Source organism: Carcharhinus amblyrhynchos, chromosome 9 (genome assembly GCF_965287045.1).
Source record: "Carcharhinus amblyrhynchos chromosome 9, sCarAmb.v2.hapA, whole genome shotgun sequence".
Lineage (NCBI taxonomy): Eukaryota > Metazoa > Chordata > Chondrichthyes > Carcharhiniformes > Carcharhinidae > Carcharhinus > Carcharhinus amblyrhynchos.
Window position 1 is genome coordinate 4,850,702 of NC_137332.1, and position 20,722 is coordinate 4,871,423.

The window sequence follows — 20,722 nt, forward strand, 5'->3', positions numbered from 1 at the left end:
GGGAGAATCGAACCGTGGCCATTGTCCCTCTTAGGGGCACGGTAGCAGAGCGGTTAGCACTGCTGCTTCACAGCTCCAGGGTCCTGGGTTCGACTCCCGGCTCGGGTCACTGTCCGTGTGGACAGTTTGCACATTCTCCCCGTGTCTGCGTGGGTTTCCTCCAGGTGCTCCGGTTTCCTCCCACACTCCAAAGACGTGCGGGTTAGGTTGTTTGGCCGTGCTAAGAAATTGCCCCTTAGAGTCCTGAGATGCGTAGGTTAGAGGGATTAGTGGGTATAATATGTAGGGATGGGGGGGTAGGGCCTGGGTGGGATTGTGGTCGGTGCAGGCTCGATGGGCTGAACGGTCTCTTTCTGTACTGTAGGGGTTTCTATGATTCGTCTGCGAAGATTCAAGTTTCTGCCCTGCCAACTGGTGGTTATTTAAATGTTTTTTTGTTATTCCTTTTGTGTCAGGTAACACTGGCAGCTTACACCATGACTGTTGTTGATGCGTTTGGCGCATGTCCATGTGTCAGATTAGCGATCGTAGGAGTCTCTCTTGCACAAGTTGTAACTGTCCGATCGCTAACGTTTCAGACACAGGCTCTTTCTCACGGGCAAAAAGTCCTGACCTGATTCTGTCAACACAAACACCTCCGAGTAACATTAGCGTGTTGGATTTTGGTGAGATTTCTCAGTTCGAGTCACCCAGATTTGGAATGCAACTTCTTGGAAGCTGCTTTGAGGCAAATCAAACAATTCTGGTTTAGTCCAATGAGTTAGGAGTGATTTCTGATTCCAGTGCAGTTTGCCGTGGCTCAGTGACTCCCCTCCACCACCCCCTCCGCTCCTTTCCCCAAAGGTGGGGGAGTCTAAAACTAGAGGGCATTAGGTTTAAGGTGAGAGGGGAGAGAGACGAAAGGGTCCAGAGGGGGCAATTTTTCCACACGGAGGGTGGTGAGTGTCTGGAACGAGCTGCCCGGGGTGGTAGTAGAGGTGGGCACCATTTGGTCTTTTCAAAAGCATTTAGACAGTTACGTGGGTACGATGGGTATCGAGGGATAGGGGCCAAATGCGGGCAATTGGGGTTAGTTTAGGGGTAAAAACTGGGCGGTATGGACAAGTTGGGCCGAAGGGCCTGTTTCCGTGCTGTAAACCTCTCTGACTTCTCTAACATTCGCTTCTGATAGGTTCAAATCGCCCTCTGGGGATTTGAGAACGAATCGAATTGGTGACGGGGGTGGGGGTGTTGCTGGGGGGGGGGGGGGGGGGGGGGGGAGGTGGTTGGTGCAGGAGGGAGACATCACGGAGAGGAATTCTGGGAGATGGCGCAGTCACCGTGACTGGGCAGTTCTGGATTTCAGCGTCTGCAGTGATTTGTTCAGATTTATCTTCACGCTGCCTTTTTAACAATTAAGACTCGCACTGGCCCAGATACCGATACTGTCCGAATAAAAGCAGAAAGTGCGGGAAATGCTCTGGCAGAATTGGAGTACTTCCAACAGTTTCCATTCTTGTTTCAGATTTCCAGCCTCTGCCATTTTTTTTTGTCCTGATATTTCCGTCAGCTGTCTGGTCAGGAGTCCCAGAGTTTAGTGCCAGTGCAGGACAGTGCGGGGCTGTGACACCAAATGTCCAACATGGGAATCTACTTTCCCCTCAGTCTGGGACTTGCTAATGGAGCAATGCTGCCACCTACTGACCTACCATTGAACTATCCTCAAATGGGTAATCTTCCGAATGGGTACCATACACTCAACCCTGAGCTGTTGAATGGGAAGCAGTTCCCTTCTTTTGAGTGTTTTTGAAAAATAAATGTAGACATTGGTGTAAAGCTGGGAACATTGTTTGTCTACATCTGGACCATTGGGAAAGTTCAATTAGATCTAACTTCGTTCTGCCCCTTTTAACTGAGTTAAAAGGTAAAGTTTATTCATTAATCATCAGTAGGTTTACATTAACACTGCAATGAAGTTACTGTGCAAATCCCCGATTCGCCACACTCCGACGCCTGTTCAGGTACACCGAGGGAGAATTTAACGTGATCAACGCACCTAACCAGCATGTCTTTCGGACTGTGGGAGAAATCTGGAGCACTTGAAGGAAACACATGTAGACACGGGGAGAATGTGCAAACTCTGCACAGACAGTGACCCAAGCCGGGAATTGAACCCAGGTCCCTGGCAGCAGTGCTAACCACTGTGCCACCGTGCCACCCCATACCTGGTTAGCAATGCTGGAAATACTCCATAGGTGCTGGCAGCCACTCAGGAGAGTTAAGAAGTTGTATTTTTCCACCCCTACGTGGGGGCAAACCTGTGTCGGACAGCCACAGCTTGAAGCATGGTCCATAAATTTACAATTACCACCTGAATCCCGCCAGCTCCCATTCTGATTCACACGGGAATAATAGCGGATCACAACCAGACACTCAGAGACTGCAGCCTTCAGCAAGGCTAATATATTCCTGAAGCCTAAGTAAAACATCCCAGGTCACTTAGTTTGTGAACCTTGTATGAAACCTGCTGTAGACCAAGAACCTATTGATTGGAAAGTTTAAAAGCTCTCATCATCAACTTCAAATGTAATAGTGTATGACAATTTAAGTATCATTTTGATCATTGGAGTCTGTCCTTAAGTGGTAAGTGACCATTAAGTTGACCAGCATTCTCTGAGCATTCACATGAATTGAATTGCTTTATCCATTGGACAAAGTGCTCCTCTACATTCAAAAAAATTGAGAATTCTGATGGGTCATCTAGACAAAAATAGCTCAAAAAAGACAGTAGGACTAGGGGGCACAGCCTCAAGATAAAGGGGAGGCGGTTTAGAACGGAGTTGAGGAGGAACTTCTTCACTCAAAGGGTGGTGAATCTCTGGAATTCTCTGCCCGTTGAAGTGGTGGAGGCTGCCTCGCTAAATATTTTTAAGAAGCGGGTTGATGGGTTTTTGATAAGAGAAGGGATTAAGGGTTATGGGGAGAGGGCGGGAAAGTGGAACTGAGCCACGACAGATCAGCCATGATCTTATTGAATGGCGGGGCAGGCTCGAAGGGCTAGATGGCCTACTCCTGCTCCTATTTCTTATGTTCTTATGTTCTTATGTTCTTATGACACTGTGCTTTAATTTTTACATTAATTTAAACACAAGCTTTTGAAAAACTGAACAGATACCAGACTTATTTTGTTGAAGGCCTTTGAAAAAAAAAATGAACAGATGGTTCGATATCTGTTCAGACAACTTCAAATGCTCTTTTGCCTTAAGCTCTGGCGTGGTTGTTTATTCAGTTGTGAAATGTAATTTCATTACGAATGTATAGTTGAGCTCCAACTCTGACAAGTAGATTTAACTGAGCCAGAGGTTACTTGCAGAACTGTGAAGGGAATCATTCATAAGCTTAGTTTGATTGGCAGTTTTATGAGCAAATAATAGTGTTGAAATGTTTTGATGAGGTTTATAAATAGCCTTTTAGTTTGACTGATAGTTTAGAGAAGACAGTTTGGTTTCAAGGCAGGTTCTCAATGGCTGTGTGTTTGAATGTTATAGGATTCCCTTGCCCTTATCTTCCATCCCACCAACCTCCGCATTTAACGGATCATCCCCTGTCATTCCTGCTACCTCCAGAAAAGATTGAGATCCAGAGGACACAGATTAAAGTGATTGGCAAGAAAATGCAGAGGCGCCATGGCTGAAGCTTTTTCCCACAGTGGAATGTTCTATCTGGTGGTGACAGGGTCAAACTTTCAAAAGGGATAAACACCTAAAGGACAGGAAGTGCCAAGGCGTTGGGGAGAGAATGGGGGGAGTGAGTTCAGCTCAGAGAGCTGATATTGACTCGATGGGCTGAATGGTTACAGCACAGGAATCGTGACTCAATGTTTCAGGCTAATTTTAGCCATTACACACTGCTGCCATCATATCAGCATCAAGAAGGGTGTTGCTTGGTCAAATAACAAGTGATGTGTAGGGATGTATAATGAGTGGTGTTGGGAAGCAAAATTATAAGGTTAGAGGATCCAAGGAAACCCTTGTATGTATTCTGTTTTTTTTTTAGTTTGTTGGTCAGTTTAGCAATCTAAAACTAAAATGTTGCCAATACACTCAGTGGGTAGTAAGGGTGTGGAATGCCCTGCCTGCAGCAGTTGTGGACTCGCCAACTTTAAGGGCGTTCAAATGGTCAGTGGATGGGCATATGGATAACATTGGAATAGTTTAGGTTAGAGGGTCATTAGATTGGTTCCACTGGTCGGCGCAACATCGAGGGCTGAAGGGCCTGTACTGCGCTATGTTCTATAATGATGTCCCAAAACACAGCGCCCAGCTGACTGGTTTAGTCATAAAGAACGACAAAGGTCAAAGAAAATTACAGCACAGGAACAGGCCCTTCGGCCCTCCAAGCCTGCACCGGCCACACTGCCCGACTGAACTAAAACCCTGTTAAAGAACAAAGAAACAATCTCAACTCAAAGCACATCCAGTTTTTAAACGCTAACACTCTCGCTTCCCACTCTCCCCGTGTACAGAGATGACAGTCAGATTTCGAATACATTCTTTAATCTTCCAGAGTGACGCAGTTCCAGGGAAATTCAAGGGAAAGACAGCCTTGTGTTTTATACACTGCGTCGATCAGAACAATAATTAAAACATTTCATTAATGTGAAGTGTGAGGTTAGAGGAAATGTGATGTATTGAGTTAAATTACAGTGTTGAATAAAATGAGTCATTCTTTTCCCAAGAGATGGAAAGCTGAAGCTGTTTCTGGTCAGATTCTCATTTTTTTGCTTCCAAGTTATTTCAGAAATTTACAAAGGCAAGCTAAACTGATTTAATGTCCAATGTTTCAACATTTAATCAGCTCTGGCTCTTATCTCATTGTAGTTTGTTGTGGAACAGTAGGGGCAAAGATATTTATGCAACATATTGTTGTGATTAACAATGTACTGGCTGAGAGGGTGATAGAAACAGCTTCCATGGTAACTGTCAAAGAATGGAATTGGATAAGTACTTGAAGAGGAAAAAAAACGCAGAATGGGCATAAATAGATAGCTCGTTCTCAGAGCCAGGGGACAAGCTTCTTTCTGAAACATTCGCCAATGAAGGTTATAAATCCAAGTCTTTATGTTTTTTGCCAATGTTGTGACGAGGTAGTGGGGGTGGGATTTGGAATTTTGGTCTTTGCAACCGTTGCATTAAGTTAGACAAGACCCCAGGACCGGATGGAATCCATCCCAGGTTACTGCGGGAGGCAAGGGAAGAAATACCTGGAGCCTTAACAGAGGGAAAGCGCAGTGGTTAGCGCTGCATCAGGGACCCAGGTTCAATTCCAGCCTCGGATCACTGTCTGTGTGGAGTCTGCACATTCTCCCCGTGTCTGTGCGGGTTTCCTCCAGGTGCTCCGGTTTCCTCCCACAGTCCAAAGATGTGTGGGTTAGGTTGATTGGCCATGCTAAATTGACCCTAGTGTCAGGGGGTTAGCAGGGTAAATATGTGGGGTTACAGGAATAGGGCCTGGGTGGGATTGTGGCAGATTCAGACTCGATGGGCCAAATGGCCTCTTTCTGTACTGTAAGGATTCTATGATTCTATAATCATCACATGCTCTTTGACCACAGGCCATGTACCATAGGACTGGAGAATAGCCAGTGTTATAGGCCGGCGAGCCTGATGTCACTGGTGGGGAAGGTTTTGGAGAAAATACTGACGGACGGGATATATGCATATTTGGAAGAAAATAGACTAGTTAGTGACAGGCAGCATGATCTTATACGGAGAAGGCTATATCTCCCCAACTTGATTGAGTTTTTTGAAGAGGTGACAAAGATAATCGCTGAGGGAAGGACGGTGGATGTAGTTTATATGGACTTTAGTAACGTGTTTGACAAGGTCCCACATGGCAAACTAAAATCACATGGGATTTGTGAAGGTCTGGCCAGACTGATACAGAACTGGCTTGGTTATAGAAGGCAGAGAGTAACGGTGGAAGAGTGTTTTTCAGAATGCAGATCTGTAGCTAGTGACATTCCGCAGGGATCAGCGCTGGGACCTCTGTTGTTTGTCATATACATAAATGATCTGGAGGTAAATGTGGGTGTGCTGATTAGTAAGTTTGCGGATGACACAAAGATTGGTGGAGTGCTCATAATGCTGGGGATTGTCAGAGGATACAACAGGATTTAGATAGATTGGAGACTTGGGCACAGAAATGGAGTTTAATCTGGACAAATGTGAGGTGATGCATTTTGGAGGGTCAAATTTGGGTGTGAATTATACTGTAAATGGCAGAACACTTAGCAACATTTAAATACAGAAGGATCTGGGCATGCAAGTCCACAGTTCCCCAAAAGGAGCAACGCAGGTGGCCAAGGTGATTAAGAAGGCAAATAACATGCATTGAGTGGGGCATTGAGTACATGAGTTGGGAAATTATGTGGCAGCTATACAAGACCTTGGTTAGGCTAAATTTGGAGTATTACCTGCAATTCTGGTCAGTGCACCACCAGTAGGACGTGGAAGCTTTGGAGAGAGTGCAAAGAAGGTTCACCAGGATGTTGCCTGGTCTCGAGGGTGTTGGCGATGAGGAGAGATTGAATAAACTAGGATTGTTTTCGCTGGAAAGGTGGAGGCTGAGGGGAGACCTGATAGAGGTCTACAAAATTATGAGAGGCACGGACAAGGTGGATAGTCAGAGGGTTTTTTTTCCAAGGATATAAGTGTCAATTACAAGGGGAAGGTTTTTCATGCAGAGAGTGGCGGGTGCCTGGAATGCACTGTCCGAGGAATCCTGACTGTACAGAAGGAGGCCATTCAGCCCATTGAGTCTGTACCAACCATATCCCAACCAGGCCCTATTCCTGTAACCCCAGTACTTAGAATCATAGAACCCTACAGTGAAGAAAGAGGCCATTCGGCCCATTGAGTGTGCACCAACCACAAGCCCACGCAGACCCTATCCCATAATCCCATGCATTTACCCTCGCTAGGCGCCCTGACACTAAGAGGCAATTTAGCACGGCCAATCCACCCAACCTGCACATCTTTGGGCTATGGGATGAAACCGGAGCACCCAGAGGAAACCCACGCAGACACGAGGAGAATGTGTTCACTTCACGACAGTGACCCAAGCTGGGATTTGAAGCTAATCCCAGAGGCTAACCACCATGCTGTCCTCAGGGTGGAAGCCGGCACATTAGCAATGTGTAAGAGGAATCAGGGTGGATAATGAATAAGGAGGGAATGGAGGGAGACGGACTGAGTGAGGGCAGAAGGTTTTTTTTTAGTTTAGTTAGCACATCCTGATTTGGCCCAGGCTTGGAGGGCCTGTGCTGTACTTTTTTTTTGCTCTTCGCTCTTTGCAAAACACTCCTCCCCCCCCCAGAGTAAATTCTGAGGTTCACCAGGCTGATACCGGAGATGAGGGGGTTAGCCTATGAGGAGAGATTGAATAGAATGAGCCTGTACTCTTCAGAGTTTAGAAGGATGAGGGGGGATCTTATAGAAACTTACAAGATAGTGAAGGGGATGGATAGGGTAGAGGTAGAGAGATTCTTCCCACTTAGAAAGGACAGTAGGACTAGAGGGCACAGCCTCAAGATAAGAGGGGGGGCAGTTTAGATCGGAGTTGAGGAGGAACTTCTTCTCTCAAAGGGTGGTGAATCTCTGGAATTCTCTGCCTGTTGAAGTGGTGGAGGCTGCCTCGCTAAATATATTTAAGTCACGGGTAGATAGGTTTCTGATCGATAAGGGAATTAAGGGTTATGGAGAGAAAGTGGGAAAGTGGAACTGATCCACTTCAGATCAGCCATGATCTTATTGAATGGCGGGGCAGGCTCGAGGGGCTAGATGGCCTACTCCTGCTCCTATTTCTTACGAAAGGAGTTCTGCAGAAGCTGATGGTGTGAAACATTGAGTGTTCCGCTAGATCTAATGTTGCTTTTCTCTTCCAGGTGCCTTTATTTTTTGCTGGACTCCAGGTTTGATTGTGGTGCTTCTGGATGGCATTCACTGCACCAGCTGCAATGTGCTGACTGTAAAGATATGGGTGCTCCTGCTGGCTTTGACCAATTCACTGATGAATCCAATCATTTACTCCTACAAGGATCCCGAAATGTGGCACGTGATAAAGCACATGCTGCGTGCCTGCTGTGGGAACAGGGTGGAAACGGAACAGGACACTTTGAAGTCCACCTCAAACAGGCACAGCGCCATCTCTGAAAATGCGGAGACGGGCACCATTTGCCATCACCTTCAGAAAGGGCCCCAAAGCTGAGTGTTTTCACGAATCGAACCCCGCTCGAGACTGCCTCAAAAAAGTCTCAAACTTGCTGACCATCGACAAGTTTCTCACAAAGCACAAATACAATTTCGTAAGGTATTTACTGAACCTGTTGGGTGGCTGTTTTAGCAATCCCAGTCGAATTTTGTCACGGGGTGGGGGGAATTGTTGCCGAATAATTTCCGGAACTGGTTTCGCCTCTTTAGGTGTGAGTTTTTTTTTCCCTTTAAGAAGACACAGTTAGCATTGCGCTGGACATTTCCCAGCAACTGTTTTGATGCACTCAGTCACCACTCAAAGAAGATAATTGTGACCTTTATGAGGATCTTGGAATCCCTACAGTGCTGAAGGAGGCCATTCGGCCCATCGAGTCTGCACCGACAACAATCACGCCCCAGGCCCTATCCCCGTATCTCCACACATTTACCCTGCTAATCCCTCTAACCTACACATTCCAGGAAACTAAGGGGCAATTTATCATGGCCAATGCATCCAACCCACGCATCTTCAGACTGTGGGAGGAAACCGGAGCACCCGGAGCAAACAGGGGAGAACGTGCAAACTCCACACAGACAGTGACCCAAGCAGGGATCGAACTCAGGACCCTGGCACCGTGAGGCAGCAGTGCTAACCACTGCGCCACCGTTGCCGCCCTTATCTGATTTAGTCAGGTGCACTTTTTTGTACAGAAGCCACACTTTACTCAACTTGATGGAAGTATGGTGTGTAAAGTGTCACCCTCTCACACTGGGAAACTGATTCAACACAGGTTTAAAACATCAACGAAAGAAAGGTGGAATTCGGAGCAAAGGAGGTGTTACAAACATGTGACAGGACTGTCACAGAGAACCACACGGAGCCCCTTTCTCATTCTAGGTCTTGCTTTTCCACACTGAACGCCTTTGGGACCACCACTGCTGCTTGGATTGCAGTGGTTCAAGAAAGACCGTCATCATCAAGGGACATTTGGTGATTGGCAATGAATGGAACCTTGCCAAGGATGCCACGTCTGAGAAGAAAATAATTAGTTGTTGCCTCTGTGCAAAACCAAGGTTCCCAAGCACAATATGAGGTGGCAAGTATTGCGTGTACGTTTATAGGACATTTGACTATAACAAGTCAAATTGCTTAATGAACATGTAACCTGCTATGTACGTAAAGCTAAAAATCACAGGCTTGGGTTCATTTTTTTATATTGGTTATGGCAATCTCTATGTAATTAATAATGTTTGATGTGATTCGCTTGTACAAACTGGATTGTTGTGCTTTAATCCTTCCGCAGTAAGCTCAGGCTACTGTGTGAATCCAAACTATTTTTCACTCTGTCACTAACAAATCCACTTTCCACCAGGAAGATCCAACATCCTGTCATCAATAGAAACAAATGTTTGGAATGGAGTGACCAAAGTTCGCACAGAAACCAGAATAACATTGTGGCTGTACCTGGACAAGTAAACCAGAATCTGGAGTAATGAGTTCAAATCCCATCAAAGTAACTGGTGGGATGTACATTCAATTAATTAATTAACTACTTAATGAGTCATGAATTAAAGAGCTAGGCACAATAACAACGACCAAGAAACTGTGCGATTGTGGTATACCCAATTGTATACCTGTCCTGGTCCCCCCATGCTGACACTATAGTTAAGAAAACCCACCAATGCCTCTCTACTTTCTCAGAAGACTAAGGAAATTTGGCATGTCAGCTGCGACTCTTACCAACCTTAACAGATGCACCATGAAAAGCATTCTTTCTGGTTGTATCACAGCTTGGTATGGGCTCCTGCTCTGCCCAAGACCGCAAGGAATTACAAAAGGTTATGAATCCATCAGGCAAACCAACCTCCCAGCCATTGACTCTGTCTACACTTCCCGCTGCCTCAGCAAAGCAGCCAGAATAATTAAGGACCCCACACACCTCAGACATTCTCTCTTCCACCTTCTTCCATTGGGAAAAAATACAAAAATCTGAGGCCACGTACCAACTGACTCAGGAACAACTTCTTCCCTGCTGTCGTCGGACTTTTGAATGGACTTAAGAACATAAGAACATAAGAACATAAGAAATAGGAGCAGGAGTAGGCCATCTGGCCCTTCGAGCCTGCCCCGCCATTCAATAAGATCATGGCTGATCTCTCGTGGCTCAGTTCCACGTTCCCGCCCTCTCCCCATAACCCTTAATCCCCTCTCTTATCAAAAACCCATCAACCCGCTTCTTAAAAATATTTAGCGAGGTAGCCTCCACCACTTCAACGGGCAGAGAATTCCAGAGATTCACCACCCTTTGAGTGAAGAAGTTCCTCCTCAACTCCGTTCTAAACCGCCCCCCCTTTATCTTGAGGCTGTGCCCCCTAGTCCTACTGTCTTTTTTGAGCGGGAAGAGTCTCTCCACCTCTATCCTATCCATCCCATTCATCATCTTATACGTCTCAATGAGATCTCCCCTCATTCTTCTAAACTCTAACGAGTACAAGCCTAGTTTATTCAGCCTCTCCTCATAGCTCAACCCCCTCAACTCCGGTATCAGCCTAGTAAACCTCCTCTGCACTCCCTCCAAGGCCAAAATATCCTTACTTCGCATTAGGTTGATCTTTCTCTATACCCTAGCTATGACTGTAATGCTACCTTCTATACTCTCTCCTTCCCTTCTCTATGAACGGTATGCCTTGTTTGTATAGAGTGCAGGAAACAATACTTTTCACTGTATGTTAATACATGTGACAATAATAAATCAAATCACACCTCAATTGGTTAGCTGGTGACTTTCAGGGAATGAAATCTGCCACTTCTCCTGTGACCCCAGCACCATACAATGTGGCCCTGACATAGCCGAGCAGAACAGTTTGCTTGTGCTGCAAGAAAAGGTGAATAAGAATAAAACAGGTTGTGGAATTAAATTTCTCCCGGTATCTCCGCATCCTGCTCAACTATGGTTACCCATTCCTTAGCGTTTATTAACAGGTGATTTGAGTTTAAGAGCCGTGGGGTTACGCTGCAACTATACCGGACCTTGGTGAGACCACATTTGGAATATTGTGTGCAGTTCTGGTCACCTCACTATAAGAAGGATGTGGAAGCGTTGGAGAGAGTGCAGAGGAGATTTACCAGGATGCTGTGTGGTTTGGAGGGTAGGTCTTATGAGGAAAGGTTGAGGGAGCTGGGGCTTTTCTCTTTGGAGCAGAAGAGGATGAGAGGCGACTTAATAGAGGTTTATAAGATGATGAGAGGGATAGATAGATGGACGTGCAGAGACTATTTCCTCGGGTGGATGTAGCTGTTACTAGAGGGCAGAACTATAAGGTTCATGGTGGGAGATATAGGAGGGATGTCCGAGGTAGATTCTTTACTCAAAGTGTGGTTGGGGTGTGGAATACACTGCCTGCTGTGATAGTGGAGCTGGACACTTTAGGAACTTTCAAGCGGTTATTGGATAGGCACATGGAGCACCCCAGAATGATAGGGAGTGGGGATAGACTGATCTTGGGATTGGACACAGCTCGGCACAACATTGAGGGCCGAAGGGCCTGTACTGTGCTGTAATGTTCTATGTTCTGAATTATCCCCCAGGTAAATATTCTCCCAGGAATTGGGGAGACTAACATTGCAACTGTGGCCGTAACCCGATTCTTCGGACATGTTTGTCGTGGCTTTCCTTCTCTTTGTTATTGAACCATTAGATGGTAAAGTCACTCACTCATGATTATGAAGTTTGAATCTAAGAATCAGGAGCAGGAATAGGCCATTCGGCCCCTCAAGGTTGTTCCGCTGCTCAATAAGAGTCATGGCTGATCCTGTTTGTGTTCCGAATTCCCCTTCCCCGTCCGCCCTGATAATCTTTGATTCCCTTGACTAACAAAATTACACCCCTTTCCTCCTTAGAAATACTCAGTGATCCCTGGCCTCCACTGCCTTCTGAGATGGGGAGTTTCACAAAGTCACACAACTCTCTGAGAGAAAAAATCTCTCCTCATCTCTGCTCCGTAAGAGTGGCTGCCCCCCAATTTTAAATCAGTACCCCTTAGTTCTGGACTTCCTTTCTGGGAACATCCTTTCCACATTGACCTTGTCAATAACATTCAGGGTATTATGCATTTCCAGCAAGTCACCCTCCTCGTAAACTCCAGTAGAAACAAGCCCAACCTTTCCTCATAAAACAACCCACTCATTCCAGGTACCGGTCTAACAAGCCTCCTCTGAATCAGCTGCAAATCAAGTTTTCGTTTTCCCAATTTAGAAATGCATTCTTTTCAATTTTTCAAAAATAACTTTTCTTTTAGTGAAATTCAAATCCAGTCCCGCCCGTCACTGGAATCATAGCGAGCGGCAGCCAGACCTCACAAAGGTCCATTGACCTTGGGTGGGAATTCCTACCATCGGGGTGAGCGCGACCAGAAAATCCTGTCTCATATTTTTAGAGTCATAGAATTTTTACAGCATGGAAACAGGCCCTTCGGCCCAACTTGTCTCCGCCGCTTTTTTTTAAACAGCTGAGCTAATTCCAATTGCCCGCCTTTGGCCCATATCCCTCTATACCCATCGTACCCATGTAACTGTCCAAACTCTTTTTAAAAGACAAAATTGTACCCACCTCCATTACCACCTCTGGCAGCTTATTCCAGACACTCATCACCCTCTGTGTGAAAAAATTGCCCCTCTGGACACTTTTGTATCTCTCCCCTCTCACTTTAAATCTATGCCCTCTAGTTTTAGACTCCCCTACCTTTGGGAAAACATATTGATGATCTAGCTGATCTATGCCCCTTGTTATTTTATAGACCTCTGTAAGATCACTCCTAAGCCTTCTACACTCCAGAGAAAAATAGTCCTAGTCTATTCAACCTCTGCTTATAACTCAAACCATCAAGTCCTGGTAGCATCCCAGTGAATCTTTTCTGCACTCTTTCTAGTTTAATAATATCCTTTCTATAATAGGGTGACCAGAATTGCACACAGTATTCCAAGTGTGGCCTTACCAATGTCTTGTACAACTTCAACAAGACGTCCCAACTCCTGTATTCAATGTTCTGGCCAGCGAAATCAAGTATTCCGAATGCCTTCTTCACCCCTCTGTCTACCTGTGACTCCACTTTTAAGGAGCTATGAACCTATACCCCTAGATCTCTTTATTCTCCCCAATGCCTCACCATTAATTGAGTTTGGTTCAATCTACCAAAATGCATCACCTCGCATTTGTTTAAATTAAACCCTATCTGCCATTCGTCAGCCCACTGTTGAAGATTCCATTGCAATCCTAGATAACCTTTTTCACTGTGCACTATGACTTCTTTTAATCTAAAATTCCATATCATTCAGTTCCCAGGAATGTTCATTTTCCTGCAGTGTTTATAGACAGTGTTCAGAGGTTCAAATATGTCAAAAGGCATGTTCAGAAATTTGTTGTTGACATAAAAAGAATTGAGTACCTGGTGTACCAAAGGCCAAATCTCACGAGCGATTCAGAAGAAGCAGCTAGTTTTTTTTTAGATCAATTTGTTTTAATGTCAAAAAATTGATGCCCTTTCTTAGAATGATGAAATATTAACATAGTTATTTATTTTTAAATTTGCTGCTTCTAAATCTGTAGGCATCCCAGTTTCCTTTTATACTTTGTACATTCCAAAAATTTCAGCCTGGTTCTTCTCTTTTTGTCCTGATCATTTTCAAAAGGTGATTTCTATTGTAAGTATACAAGCTAAAGTGTGTTTTGTTTCCCAGTAAAAATTGTTTGCCGCGCTCAAGGAAGGTGCTATACTATCAAACGTCAAAGAAAATAAAATGTTTTTTAAACACCTCGATGCCTCCTTCGCCAATTGTCCTCGAAACCCAGTTGACTATTTCGGAATGGTTGGTTCCCTTCTCCAGGGAGCCTGGGATGGAGTGGCTGGCCTGGCAAATCTATCATAGAGTGATCTTGCACACGCCAGTCGCTATCTGTCCCTGGCATCAAAACGCCTAGAAAGAATTCTTTGCGTACTAAAAATAAGTGCAAATTGTGTTAATAGCACTTGGGGCTGAATGGGATCAAAGGTTTTGGGGAGAAAGCAGGATTAGGCTGCTGAGTTGGACGATTAGCCATGATCGTAATAAATGTCAGAGCAGGTTTGAAGGGCCAAATGGCCTTCTCCTGCTCCTATCTTCTATGTTTCTATAATAACATGATCCTGGGACTGATAACATAGTGGTCAATGTTACTGGATCAATGATCTGTGGACGTGGGGATTTCATTTTAATTCAATAAATCTGGAATAAAAAGTTAGTTTCAGTATGAAACCATCATTAAAACCCAGCTGGTCTATCCATGTCCTTTAAGGAAGGAAATCTGTTGTTCTTACCTGGCCTGGCCTACATGAGACTCCAGACACACTGCAATGTGGTTAATCTTTAACTGCCTCCTCCAATAGCCTGGCAAGCCACTCAGTTGTATTCACCAACCCCCCTCTCAAGGGCAAATAATGATCGGTAGTAAATGTTGACCTGGCCGGTGATATCCATATATTGTGAATACATTAAAAATAGACAAAATCTAAGCTTCCCCTAAGCTCAGCGGAACATGAGGTGTTCTAATCTCGGCTAACGTTACTACAGGATGCATCAGATTCCAGAAGGGACCTCGCTTGAGTGATCCTAACGTTTTGTTTAAACCATGGAGGAAGTTACTAAACAAATTCACAGGAGTTCACTGATTAACTTCTATTGCAAAGAATGCATTTTTTTAAACTAGAGCCATATACTATATTACTCTGGACAAAACGATTAGAATGATCTCAATACAAATGCAAGAGAATGATAAAAGTTTTCACAAATCCTTCACCCCCACAAACTGGCCCTGGTTTGCCCCAGTCGGTTACCCACATCTGTGAAGTGAGTGTGGGTTATGTTCTTATGTTTCCACAGCAGCCAACTGTCAGTAGGAACACCAAGTCGGGGTGTCGACCTGACGCATGTCTTTTGAAAGTTGCCCCCGTTCCTGCCTCCAACATCGGTTCACGGGGCTGAGAAGATTCTGGATAACATTCGAGGTCGGTGATCTTGGATCAGAATGGTTCTGAGTGTGAAATCTGTTCCATCTTTATAATTGTTCACTGCATGGGCAAGAGAGAGTGAACTGACAATCAATATCAGTTACCGCGTATTAAAAAAAGATTCATCAACTTGCAGAGGCAGCTTTAATGTTTCATTAATCTAGAAAAAGCAGCTTTTCTGAAGCTGATTGTGGAAATGTGTGAGCTGTCCGCCAGTCTGGGAGAGTTCACAACCCGTGCAAAATCTCTGCCTGGCCATAACTGTAGGGCGGCGAGGTGGTTAGCACTGCTGCCTCACAGCACCAGGGATCCAGGTACAATTCCAGCCCTGGGTGACTGTCCGTGCGGAGACTGCATGTTCTCCCCGTGTCGGCGTGGTTTCCTCTGTCCAAAGATGTGTGGGTTAGGTTGATTGACCATGCCATGTTGCCCCTTAGTGTCAGGGGGACTAGGAGGGATAGGACCTGGGCCGGATTGTTGCTGGTGCGGGCTTGATGAGCCAAAAGGCCTCCTTCCTGCACTGTCGGTTCTATGATTCTATAACTTGCTGACCAGTTTGCACATCAACCAACACGGAACATCACCCCATTGCTGATACTTTTTCGGCAAAGACTGGGCTGTTTTCTGTCCAATTTAAAGTTTAAAGTTTATTTATTAGTCATAGAAGTTTAGAGCATGGAAGCAGGCCCTTCGGCCCAACTTGTCCATGCAGCCCTGTTTTTTAAAACCTCTAAGCTAACACCAATTGCCCGCATTTGGCCCATATCCCTCTATAGCCATCTTACCCATGTAACTGTCTGAATGCTTTTTAAAAGACAAAATTGTACGTGCCTCTACTACTACCTCTGGCAGCTCGTTCCAGACACTCACCACCCTCTGTGTGAAATAATTGCCCCTCTGGACACTTTTGTACCTCTCCCCTCTCACCTTAAACCGATACCCTCTAGTTTTAGACTCCCGCCCCAAGTAGGCTTACGTTAACACTGCAATGACGTTACTATGAAAATTCAGTTGTTGGCGTTGTGAAACTTTAAGCTTTCGGTTCTTTGATGTGTCTCAGAGTGGGTTTTTACTTACAGAATTGTCAGTCCTGATCCTGGGTTTCATTTTATTTTCAGTCGTGTAGTTTGTGCATTCTGAATTGTTTTGTCTGAGATTTGGCTTGCTAATAAAGATCATCTGTGTTCAGTTGGTGTAGTTTTGTGGTCACATCAATGAAACACACTACATTTGTCAGTTGAGACCCAGTGTTTTGCAGTGTGACAGCAGTTTTGAATTCAGACTGCGTGACATGGTGAGTTGGAAGCATCATTAACAATCTGTGGGCCAAGGGGAACATTTGAGCTATTTTATGAGAGGGCATTTCAGTCCCTAAGTACCAGATGGATCATAGAATCCCTACAGTGCAGACGGAGCCCTTTCCACAGTCCTGGCCCTATTCCCATCACCCCACACATTTACACTACTAATCCCCCTGACACTAAGGGGCAATTTAGCATGGCCAATCAACCTAACCTGCAGATCTTTGGACTGTGGGAGGAAACCAGAGCACCTGGAGGAAACCCACACAGACATGAGGAGAATGTGCAAACTCCATACAGACAGTGACCCAAGCCAAGATTGAACCCGGATCCATAGCACTGTGAGGCAGCAGTGCTAACCACTGTGCCGCTGTGCCAAAGAGTCATGAGAAGTTATTTAATGGATTCAGGCTCTTCAACCTCAGAATCAAATCAGAGAGGACTCTGTAAGAGATGGACAGGGTGCTTAATGGGGAATAGGGCATAGGTGGAACACAATATCTTGAGATATGTCACCACAACAGCTCAGTGACTATCACTGCTAGCTGTGCAGATACATGGATTTGGGCCAGTGTCTGTGGGAGTTTGCGCATTCTCCCTGTGGTTGTGTGGGTTTCCTCCGGGTGCTCCGGTTTCCTCCCACACCCCAAAGATGTGCTCTTAGGCTGACTGGTGTACCAAATTGTCCCTAAATTATTCTCCCTTGAATCTGGTTTCCAATGGGGGTACCATAAGCATAGACACGGGTCAAGGATGGAGGAGGAAATACGCATTGTTAAGATGGCAGCGCGGACTCATTGGGCCGAAGGGCCTGTTTCCCGTGCTGGGTTGTTCTTTGTTCTTTTTGTAGATTCAGGATGAGACGATACCATTCTGAGCCGTGAGGGTCAAACTTAAGACAAAACATATATAAGGAATATTAACATATGCAAATGCTATCCACCCTGGAATAACTTCCCTGAAAGACTGAATTGGCTGGAACAGTGGATTGATTTAAGATATCTTATAAATGCAGAAGGAGGCTATTCAGCCCATTGTGCCTCTTCTGGCTCTTTGAAGAAGCTGTCCAATTTAACCGTGCGTTACAGCTTTTCTCCCCAAAACCCGACAAATGGGTCTTCCTCAAGTACACCACCAACTGACTTTTGAAAGTTCCTGTTTGAATTTGATTCTTACACCAAGTGCATTCAAACACGTCCCCCATTTCCTCTCCAGTATTTTTTCAATGATTTTGAATTGCTGCCCTGTGGTTAATGACCTGTTTGCCAGAGGAAACTGCCTCTCTCTCTACTTTGCTCTCAAATTATAATGAGATAATCTGGAGGACGGGTTTGAATAGATTGAAGAGGTTTTATTATCTTCCGGGTAAGTGAGAGCTTTGCACAGTTGAGTGCGCATTTTCGCCCCTGGATTGCAGTGTTGTATTTTATGCTCTCCCGCTTGGATTTTGGAGACCAGGGGGATTTGAACAAGTCAGAAGAGTGTTCCAATACCAATTAAATCCATGGCAGGAAAGCCCATGGCTGGCCTTTGCTAATTGAGTCATTTGAGGTGGCAATTTTAAAAAAATTAATTAATGTGGATGGAAATTATTGCTTAATCTGTGTGGTTTGCTCGGCCATCTGGACTTGCACGTAGGCCAGACCAGGAAAGGACAGCTAATTTCCTTCCCTGGAGGATTTTAGTGAGCCAGATGGGTTTTTACAACGGTCAACAAAGGTTTTATGGTTCAATTACAGATTTTTACTGAATTCAAATTTCAACATCTGGCCATATTGGGATTCGAACCTGGGTCCCCTGGGTTAGCAACAATGCCATTACGTCACTGCCTCCCAGATTAAGGACCACATCTTGTCACTGTTGACCTTAAACCAACAACAGGTGGGTTTTTAGCCACGGTGGAGCAAACCTATTCATGTTGCTTGTGGTTTCCCCAGGGTCTGTGGAGCCTGATTTGTAGAATGATCGAATCATAGAACCCCCACAGTGCACAAGAGGCCATTTGGCCCATCGCATATGACAGAATATCTTATACAGGCCCTATCCCTCTAATCACCACGCATCTACCATGGCTAATCCATCTAACCTATACACCTTGGGACATTAACGGACAATTTACCACAGTTAATCTACCTAACCCGCACGTCTTTGGACAGTGAAAGGAAACTGGAGCATAAGAACATAAGAACATAAGAAATAGGAGCAGGAGTAGGCCATCTAGCCCTTCGAGCCTGCCCCGCCATTCAATAAGATCATGGCTGATCTGAAGTGGATCAGTTCCACTTTCCTGCCCTCTCCCCATAACCCTTAATTCCCCTGTCTATCAGAAACCTATCTACCCATGACTTAAATAGCACCCGGAAGAAACCCATGCAGACACAGGGAGAATGTGCAGACTCCACACAGAGAGTCACCCAAGGCTGGAATTGAACCCAGATCTCTGACGCTGTGAGGTAGCCGTGATAACCACTATGCCACCGTGATTGAGGGTCCCAACGCTGGGAAAGGACATCCAATTGAGGGACATACTGCTAGCAAAACCCCTCCACCCCCAACCCTGTCCCTGTGACCCGCACCCCACAAAACCCCTCCTATCTTCGCCTCCCTGGGCCCAGGGGTTTAGTAAGGATCCAGGCCTGCACGAGTGTCTTTCCTGCATCAAACACTGCCTCCAGAGGCCACATAATCCATGCAGAGGGTGTCCCTGCCACACATTTCTGCTCACAATCCTGCAAATTCCCATATATGTTGGAGTTAGAAAGGAGATCACTGTGCAAAAAGATCCCCAGGGTAGAGGCGGCTTCTTCTGAGGCCAATATTAAGAAACAGCATTATAGTTCTTTCAAAGATCCAGCAGATTTTTGATGGGCTGAATGGTCTCTTTTTTGTCCTGTGTGTTTCCGTGATGCTCTCTGATTCTGTGATCCTGGGGAACATCTGCAGTCGCATCATCTTCCAGTCCGTCTGATGGTGTGATTCCAGACTGGTTCTTTGACGAGGCGAAGTGAAGGACAAAGTGGTGGCCCATGCTCCAAGGGATAGGCCGCAACAGAGTGGGACGTGTCGTTGAAGAATTGGAGCTGGGAGAGGACTGTGGCGTTGGAAGTGAGGAAGATTTCCGCACACGCCAGCGCTCGCCTCCTCCCTCTGCCAAACTCAACCCCCATTTACCCAACTCCCTTTCCCCTCCTCCTCCACAACCCTGAAAGGAAACAAAAGGAGGAATCTGTGCTTGGTGTATCCACTTGCCAACAACATAGAACATAGAACATAGAACATTACAGCGCAGAACAGGCCCTTCGGCCCACGATGTTGCGCCGACCAATTACAAAAACAATGACCCACTATCCTAAACCAATCCCTTTTCGTCCATAAACCTATCCACGGATCTCTTAAACGCCCCCAAACTAGGCGCATTTACAACTGCAGCAGGCAGGGCATTCCAATCCCTCACCACCCTCTGGGTAAAGAACCTACCCCTGACATCCGTCCTATAACTACCCCCCCTTAATTTAAAGCCATGCCCCCTCGTGCTAGCTTTCTCCATCCGAGGAAAAAGGCTATCACTATCCACCCTATCTAAACCTCTAATCATCTTATATGTTTCAATAAGATCCCCTCTTAGCCGCCTTCTTTCCAGCGAAAACAACCCCAAATCCCTCAGTCTCTCCTCATAGGGCCTCCCCACCATACCAGGCAACATCCTGGTAAACCTCCTCTGCACCCTCTCCAAAGCCTCCACATCCTTCTTGTAATGTGGGGACCAGAACTGCACACAATACTCCAAGTGCGGCCGCACCAGAGTAGTGTACAGTTGCAACATGACGCTGCGACTCCTAAATTCAATCCCCCTACCAATAAACGCCAAGACACCGTACGCCTTCTTAACAACCTTATCTACTTGATTCCCAACTTTCAGGGATCTATGTACACACACACCTAGATACCTCTGTTCACCCACACTATTCAAAGTCCTCCCGTTAGCCCTATACTCGACACATCTGTTGCTCCTACCAAAGTGAATTACCTCACACTTCTCCGCATTAAATTCCATCCGCCACCTCTCGGCCCAGCTCTGCAACCTGTCTAAGTCTCCCTGCAGACTATGACACCCTTCCTCACAATCTACCACACCTCCGACTTTGG

At 45.6% G+C, this 20,722-nt stretch overlaps 1 protein-coding gene across 2 annotated transcripts in view; it reads left to right on the forward strand.

Moving 5' to 3' along the window:
• Positions 1 to 8,281, forward strand: part of lpar3 (lysophosphatidic acid receptor 3) — a 56,769-nt gene extending 48,488 nt beyond the window's left edge. For both annotated transcript variants that reach the window (XM_080195097.1, XM_080195098.1), the window contains exon 4: positions 7,925 to 8,281. In XM_080195097.1, the coding sequence (XP_080051223.1) occupies positions 7,925 to 8,247 (323 nt within the window). In that variant the 3' untranslated portion in view covers positions 8,248 to 8,281. The remainder of the gene's footprint in view (positions 1 to 7,924) is intronic.
• The last annotated feature ends 12,441 nt before the right edge of the window (positions 8,282 to 20,722 follow it).